Raw genomic sequence first — 8,746 nt, 5'->3', positions numbered from 1 at the left:
GAAAATGGCTGCAATGAAACAAAGAGTGAAAAATTTAAAGGGGTCTGAATACTTTCCGTACCCACTGTATATAGAGATGATACAGAAAAAACGGAGAGAAAAAAAGATCTCGCCAAGAGCATGCACTTCTTGAAAATATCTGAAGAAAAAAAAAGTAAAAAAAGATCCTGAGTGAACTTTAACCTAAACTTGGAACAGTAACAATGAATGCCGTTAAATTGTCCGTTGTTGCTGTTTGGGCGTAGTTCCATGCTGCCCGACACAGACGGCACTGTTCTCCTGTAGACAAGGAGGTGTCCCAAAGAAGACAGAACTGCTGAGCCCTTCACCCATGGACAAACCGTCAGACCAGTGACCCAGTTCAACAAGGGGTTGAGCATTTTTTTTTAGCTCTATCAGGAAATAATTTGTAATACTCTGACTCCCAGAGGAATTTTGGTTACTGATCAACAAGACAAGCTTCTTAAAATTCCCAACCTGCTTACTAAAGAAGACACAAGGGAGGAGGAAATGCATTTTTGACGGGAGGGTTGGCGTAGTGTCCGACTGGCTCTAGCTCAGGTCCCGTCATCAGAGTCTGTTTGCTGGGCAACGCCAGCCTACTCCTACCGTTGCCAGACACTTAGTAAATGTGTTGGCTGCTAGTCAGACTGCCAGCCAGCCTCCATTCATAGCAATGTGTGCCCTTGAGAAAGACCAGCAATATTCTCATGGCCCAAGGGCTTGAACCACACACTAAAGAACATGCATGCATGCGCACACATACACACAAGTGTGTACACAAAATAAAACGGTTTAACAGATCTCTAGAGTGAGTGGATTCAAATCAGCCCAGTGCATTCAAGAGTGTAAACTAACCGTTGAGGGAAAGTGAAGGGCTCACAGCCTCTTAAAGAAACCCTTTCTTTTCAGAAACGGTGTACAACTCCACTCTTGGCAGAAAGTTTCCTTGCAGTTGCAGAGTCTTTTATACTACTCATCTATTAAACAGCAGAATAGAAACCATAGCCGGAGCAATAAGCTCCAACTCCGTAGCCTCTACGTTGGCATTATTTGCTGGATATGGATATGTATCTAACTAAACAACAGGACGAATACTCTTAAATGAAAAGTAATTTATGATTTGCATGATCAGGTAGCATTTGTTTAGTGTTGTAAGGCCAAGTGATAAACTTTCTCTGATTTACAGTAAATGTGTGGCAACATGTTTATTACCTTTGTAAGATCCCATTCTCCTGTGGTATCACTCCATTGATGGCTGCCTGTAATAAAAGTGGAGGTAAATTATACAACATAATATAATGCAATGTTCTTGTTTTAGTTCTGTATTGTATCAATAGCCAACATTTTTGCTAAGAAAATATAGTTAACTGTGCACTGGGATCCGAGAAGTTCAACCCGTAACATCTTTAATCAGTAAACTGCAGTATTACAAAACCTGTAATAACAGCCAATACATGCGGAGCATGTTTTGAAGAGACTGGCAGATGTTGCAGCATATACTGTATTTCTAGACAGGTATCTGGACAGTAACTAAGATACCTGCATGTGGTCATGGAAGGTATTTTCTTATGCCAAGACACAACTTTGTAAATTGTAGCATAATCATTAACATGTGCTTTAAGCGGACATGCTGCTAACCAGTCATTCAGAACCCCTTATGAACAACACTTGGACTACTTTATCAGGTGAAATTTCACCAAAGTTATAAAACTTCTACAATGCACAAAAGATCATTTAAAAAAAAAAACTTTTGAATTAACAGTGTGGCACCACATCACAAAATCCTGATAATGTCACTTACACAACGTCTTACTACAGTATTTCAAAAACCAGGCACTTAATTATGTTTGTTTTCATTTCTTAGGAAAAGGGATCTACATGCTGACAGATTACTGTGTATGCAAAAGTGACTGATTGGAACAACTAGCCAGTCCACATGTAACTAGGCCAAATTTACTATATTTTGGTTGATCGTGTAACATTATGTTTGTCAAAAGGTCTGTTATGTTTGCTGGCTGAGGGGTTTCAGACTAAACCTAACTAAATGTGAGAGAGAATGATGGAATATTCAAGCAGGCTGACTGATCAGGACAAAGACAGCTGAAAGGACAAACATAACAGCAACCACGGTCAGCTTTGCATTGAGCTTTTGTTTGAATGCACAATTGAAAGGATTTCTCGAACACGGACTATTCTTCACTGAAAAAACCCTAACACAAAGTAAGTTGTTTTGCGTTGGCAAAATCATATCCCCTATTCTTTTTTATTGATTAAAGACAATATATTTTTTAAAGATTTTTTTTGGGGGGGGCTTTTCCCTTTATTGCGTAGAGACAGTGGATGGACATGAAAGGGGGAGAGAGATGGGGGATGACACTCAGCAAAGGGCCGCAGGTTGGATTTGAACCCTGGCCGTCGCAGGACTCAGCCAACATGGGGCAAACACTCTTACTGGGTGAGATAGAGGCTGCCCCGAATGAAGGCAATATTAATGAATGCATAAATTGTTCAGCCTGCCGTTTACTAATGTTCACAAGATGAGATCCATCAGGATCTGGGTGGATTGAACAATTTCTTGCTCTGCTATAATGTAACAACAATATCCTGGGGAAAACACAGCTCAGAAGAATCCCTTAAATTTAGAGATTTTCTTTTTTTTACTAGACCACCCACACCCAGTATACACAATCACACAAGCAAATTTGTTTTGTCAATGTTTACAAAAACTACCAGCTACTGCAAAAGAACTGCAAGTCATCAGATTTACAGGAGCAGTGGGTCCAGGGCCCACTCTGTCCTACCACGGCTCGGACTGCTGCTGCCAGCATCGGTCTAAATATAGACTTCTTCCTGTATGCACTGCACAGTAAAGGGCTCATGTTTTTCAGACTCATCGTGAGTTAATACAAACTTGGCACGACACATTATTTCTCTCACACACACACACACCACTTTTTTTTGTGCTGCTTTTAATGTCTTATGTATCCCTGTATTTGCCCTTGAGTGCTGAGAAAGGCACCTTTAAATAAAATGTATTATTATTATTATTATTATTATAATTATTATGTCAACTCTAAGGCTACATTCTCTCTCACAGTCACCACAGTGAGGGTGGCCAAGATTATGCCTGCTCCACAAGACATCCAGGGTAAGATGAAGAAATAATTTGGCCATAAAGAAATTACACAGAGTGTGTATTATTGGATGTTACCTGCCCTCTTGAACTTGTACTCTAGACGAACTGAGGCTGTCTGTCAAACAGCAAAGCCTACAGATAACTTACCACTAAATCCCAGTTATTAAGCTCTAACAAAGTGATTGCCTCTGCAATGTTGTCAATTCCAGTGCAAGCCTGTGAGAGGAAAAGACAAAGAAAAAGGAATTACAAGAGAGAAATGCATTGTAGGAGATTTTGCTGCAGTGTTTTGCACAGTAGACTTGACAAGATATGTTCTTCATGGTAAAAGGACTACAATACTGCAAAGTGGGACATGATTGGAGCTGCAAAGAAAAATATATTAGTTTTCTATTAAATTAATAGGCAACTTTTTTATAGTTGATTAATCGTTTCTTATGAAAAAAGTATTACATCTCTAAATGAATATTTTATAGCTGCTTCACTCCTCTATGACAGTAAACTGAACATCTTTGAGTTGTGAACTAAAGTACTCATTGAGTATTCACACCTAAGGTGTATTTCTTTGGATTGTTCCTGAAGTGTAAAACAGGGCAGACTTGATCTTTATGATAGTGTAATTGAGAGAATCAAAACACATCCTCTGATAAAGTGACAACATATCGGCACTAGCAGTGTTAAAAAGCTGATATCACTCATGCAGATGCAAAAAAGCACAGAGCCAGCTAAACCTTTAGAAAAATTACCTAAATCTATGTAGACCAGTTCTTTTTAATAATTTTAATCATGATCCAAATATTATTGCTTGGATTGTGGATATTTTTTCAGGGAGACCACAGAGTGTAGCCACTCCAGGGTCATCTCTCTCTTACAAAGTATACTAATAGCTGTAGGAGCCCGCCGAGAAACAGGCCTTCACTGAAGTATGCAGATGATACTGTTGATCTAAGTTTACTCTTAGGGAAGGAAACAGGACAATTGACTTGTCAAGGATGAGTTTATTAACTCATGTGATTACCTTTACTTAAATCTAAGTACAAACCAATGATATGCTAATTGTATTTGGGTAGGGATGCAATGTTAACCCTTCAACATCCACAATTAAAGATCAAAAGAATAACAGAGTTGGCGATTCAAGTACTTAGGCACCATTGATGATAGCAAAATGAGAATGTTAATGACAACACATTGTAAACATGTGTGTAAAAAATGTAATTAAAATATGGTCAAAACAGACTTTGTTTGATGCAAAGACTAAATGTTAAAATTGTAGATGGTGAAATTGTTATGTATTACAAGTGTTTGATTTATTGGTGCTCTTACAGTCTTAAACCGGTTTGTTTACAAGTTTACAACCTCTTTCTTGTCAAACAAAGCAGTTAAATATCTCGCAAGCAATGTCATATTTAAGTCATCTTTGAGCAACAAACGCTCTATGCCCAGTTTAAAATCCTCCACTAAAAAACAAAATCATTGTTTTAACTGTAATGTCTTCAGCTGCCAACAAAAAGAAGAAGTATTGTACAGTGTATACTGTGTTGCTGTTTGCCCGGAGTGCTCTAGGTCTTTGGCTATTGTTGTTGTCTACTAGGCTGGTGTGCATGTTGTTGTCCATTTGATATACAGTATCTATTATGCAGTACATGTTTATTTTTGTTCATTAATAGGCAAGAAGGATATGTTATACATTAGGTGAATCTAACGTCTGTTTGAAGTCCATGTAATGCTACTTTCAATCATCTATTATGACTTAGAAGAAATTACTGTTTAACATACATTTTTTATGCAGTTTGTTCAGTCAACTTTGACACAATGCATAATCAGACTCCCCATTAATCACATAACATGTTAGGATATCTGGCTATATCAAGGCATATTTGGATGGGAAGCATAATGTGGTAGCCTGTATTTGCTCCTTATCAAAATGCCTAAATACCCCGCCTGAAAATTTGGCAACAAATGTGGTGTCTTCAGGGGGGACACAGTCTCTGGCGATGATTTAAAGCCCTTACAGGACGACTGGTAAAATGTAAACAAGTGGACAGTTAACGTGAGCGCCGTAGCTCTCCGTTTAGCTCACTTAACAACATCGTCGTTATCTGTCAAACAAGCAAGCTTGAAACTAGCGAAAAACACAAATTAAGTGTTGCGATTGACAGATGTGGACTAACGCTGTAGTCAGCGAGAGCACAGCTTATAAATTGCATTCAGAGTCAGTTAGCTAACAAGCTGTCAGATTGTTAGCTCGGTGAGCTAGCAACAGAAAGCAAAGCTCAGCTCAGGTCTACTGTTCCCGACGCCAGTCAGGTCGTGTGTACTGCTGTTGACAGTAGCCCGGGACAACTTAACAACGGCAAACAGATTACTAACGACTGAATAAAATACATGGGACAAACAAAAGAGACACACCTGAAAGTCGGCCAGAATCATTTCTCTATCCATGTTGCTCTCGCCGCTTTCGGAGGCCATGGCAATGACTGGCTAAAAGCAATTCTTCTTCCACTGGCTCTCGTCGCTTTCTCGCCTCACTGAGGGACACTGAGTATTAACAAAACACTTTGCTTAGACGTGGCGACGAATGAGAGCTTGGCAAATTGGAAATGTTAAACTTTATCGGGATTTAGCCGCTTCAGATATACACAATTCTGTAAAGTAACGTAACAGTGTTCAGTTATCTCATATCATTATTGTCATCTAGTCCATTGCTTTACGGCTGACGTAAAGTGGCAGCTGATGTTGTAAAAACTCCAGTCGAGGACGTGAGGTTTATATTTACTTGATTTGAGTTTTAAACATGACCGCTTCCCTTTTCGTGTTTTTATGCTATCGCCACGCAAAAGACGTTAAACCATGTTTCCTTTTCCCATATCAATATGTTTAGAAGCGTCGTTTCACGCTCAACGTAAATAATGACTGCACATGATTTAAATTCAAATAATATTGTCTAGTGCCTTCAGTAGTTAAACAATGTAGGCTGTCAGGCTACATATTTAATATTCTGTACTTTTTTTCACATTGGTGTGGAGTTTGTTTGTAGTCCTTCTCATCCCACTTGAGAGATTCACTGACCCCAGGCTGCAGCAGGCTATGAGACACAGATCACATCATAATAAGCATCATGTCCTCTGTGTCTTTTGCGCACACACTCAAATTGTAGGCTAGACAGAGGTATGAAACTCGAGTGTGTGCGCAAAAGTAGGGTAAACATAGCCCTACAGTATAGGTCAACTAATATATGCAACTCAGCTGTCAGTAGGGCTGATGGCAGCTTCAGGGGTTAAAGGGACCAACAAAATAAAAAGATCTTGACAGTTAAAAAAGAGAGGGCCAAGCCTATGGTGGAATGGCGGTGGAGGGAGAAAAATGTAGCTGGATCCGTGTGGTCTACCAAGAGACTGGTGTCCGATCAGATGCAGCACCGGAGTGAGGGCACAAACATGTCAATATCATTGTCTTCGCGGGTGGACTTGGTTTAGAGCATTCTGTATGTTCAGACATACAAGACTAGAGCAACGTTACTTAACGAGTGAAAAAAGTTGCACAGACAAAAAACGGGATGGTGACGTTAACCTACCACTAAACGCGCTCATAAGTCAAGCAACCGCACAATAATTAGAATACCAATTCCCGCAATTATGGCGCATGCCAATTTTGACTAAATAAAGCCCGATCCTAACCCCATGCACCAAACAAAAACAACCATGTTGCGTAGACCTACTGACGGATTACACCTGACCTGGGAGCGCCAGTCACGTGACCCGATTTGACATTTAGGCTATTAGGCTATTATGTTTTCCCCGCAGTGTTATCTGCTACATCACACTATCTCGTTAATACGCGTATGTAGCCTACGCTTGATGTAGCCTATAAATCATGTCAAAGTGTGATATGCTGCCACTGCGGAGTCTTTAAGTGGCTCATCGATTCTGTAGAAGAAAATCCCTGATCTCAGCGCTGCACGACACTGCAGTAAACCATCACTAGAGGGCGGCACGATGAAAGGAAAGATGTTGCCCATTGTCAACGCTACTTTAAAACGCCTCTCTTGCTCTTTCACTGAATATTATAATTAGGCTACATGTGAAGGACACTGATTATAACGATACCCTGTGACTGAGTTCTCTGGAATAACATCTGTGTATCGCAGCAATGAATGCAGTCATCTTTATCACCGTTGCAATGTTACAGCATCATTAAGTTGCGTTGACAGCGTCCCGCCTATCATTTAGCTCCTATCCAATCACGCCATAATTTTTTTTTTTTAAATTCAAAATCGTGTTTCTCTGCTAAACTGTAAAAGGCAAGCATCCCGCTTCCTACAGATCTACACTTCAAATGACCCATATGGGCTACTTTGTGATGTAGGCCTACGTGACGATGTTTCAGCAGCAGCTTGACTATTTTCGGACATTTAGACTACAGCAAATGAAAGAAAGAATTGCAATCGGACATCGCTGTGACACGGCTCATGGAGGCTCATCGTAGCCTATTCGGTAAGTTAGCCTGCTTTTGAAAATGAAAAGGGATCTCGTAATGATTGTGCGATCTTCGGGGCAGACCAGACATCCTCTCTCTGCCTCAGCCCTTGCGTGACACAGCACGTGATGGCCACCGAAGACAGAAAGCCTTTACTTTTCGGCAAAATGATGATTTTGAAAATGAGCGGGAAGTGACTTTTAATGACATCACATCTTATGCGTAGATGTAACCATTTTATGATCAAGTAGCCCATTTATTCTGTTGATGTTATTGTTGTTATTTCGTGATGCTTTTTCAGCGGTCGACTCGGAATAGGATGGCATCCAAAAGGAGGAAGACTGTCTTATGGTTTTAATCACATTTAATGTAAGGTGGAGTTGTTGTTATTGTTTTTATTGTTGTTATTGTTTTCAAATAGCCTATATACTACAGATTTAAGAATATATAGCCTAACTAAAGTTATTATAGCTTCAAGTAGGTTATGTAATATGAATAGAATAATGGTGATGGCGAAAAGCCCATTGTTGCCTCTGTGGGTCTCGGGCAGAGAAACATAAAGTGTTGAGTTCTGCACCCGCTGTCCTCTGAACATCAGTCAACAGTCAAGGCTGCGAGATGGTGATCACAGCACGTGGGGAAAAATATTGCTGTCTTTACATTGTTTCCATATAATTACAATCCACACTGATTTAAATGTAATATAAATTGAGCATGCCAGCCATTCGGGGGTGGTAAAATGTGTTTTGCAGCTGGATTGCGTATCCAACATTACTATTTATATTTATAAATCTAAAAGAAATTGGATACTATTTAAGTTGAATTTGGAGTGCAAACGGAGATCATAGAGTGACATGGATTTATTGCCCCTCTGGATACTGATTGAGCACTAACATCATTATTCCACAACAACAATACAAGCTCTGAAAGTGAAAAAGTAGCCTATCATACATTTCTTTGTGTAAAATCCATGTATGCAAAGTATTGGATGAAGCTGGGTAAAAGTAAAAAATAATCCATAACCATCATATATGATTGTTTAGTCTGTTTACATTGGAGAAGCTAAAACACATGAACAGGTATGATCTATTATATGTTCTAAACAATATTGTTAATAGATATGTGCATATA

The 8,746-nt window shown here is 39.5% G+C and overlaps 2 protein-coding genes across 3 annotated transcripts in view; one reads left to right on the top strand and one right to left on the bottom strand.

Moving 5' to 3' along the window:
* Positions 1-5,864, bottom strand: part of faf1 (Fas (TNFRSF6) associated factor 1) — a 62,475-nt gene extending 56,611 nt beyond the window's left edge. Inside the window, exons 1-3 of the mRNA XM_034881615.1 lie at positions 5,549-5,864; positions 3,287-3,355; positions 1,216-1,262 (exon numbers count right to left, since the gene is read on the bottom strand). Of these exons, the coding sequence (XP_034737506.1) occupies positions 1,216-1,262; positions 3,287-3,355; positions 5,549-5,608 (176 nt within the window). The 5' untranslated portion in view covers positions 5,609-5,864. The remainder of the gene's footprint in view (positions 1-1,215; positions 1,263-3,286; positions 3,356-5,548) is intronic.
* A 1,362-nt stretch (positions 5,865-7,226) lies between these two features.
* Positions 7,227-8,746, top strand: part of cdkn2c (cyclin-dependent kinase inhibitor 2C (p18, inhibits CDK4)) — a 7,701-nt gene continuing 6,181 nt past the window's right edge. The window contains exons 1-2 of one of the 2 annotated variants that reach the window (XM_034882569.1): positions 7,227-7,632; positions 7,917-7,984. The gene's annotated coding sequence lies outside the window, so the exon portion shown is untranslated. The remainder of the gene's footprint in view (positions 7,633-7,916; positions 7,985-8,746) is intronic. The other variant, XM_034882567.1, reaches the window with a different exon arrangement.

Source organism: Etheostoma cragini, chromosome 9, assembly GCF_013103735.1.
Source record: "Etheostoma cragini isolate CJK2018 chromosome 9, CSU_Ecrag_1.0, whole genome shotgun sequence".
Taxonomy (NCBI): domain Eukaryota; kingdom Metazoa; phylum Chordata; class Actinopteri; order Perciformes; family Percidae; genus Etheostoma; species Etheostoma cragini.
The sequence above is the reverse complement of the archived record's forward strand: the minus strand, read 5'-3'. Positions and strand labels throughout refer to the sequence as shown.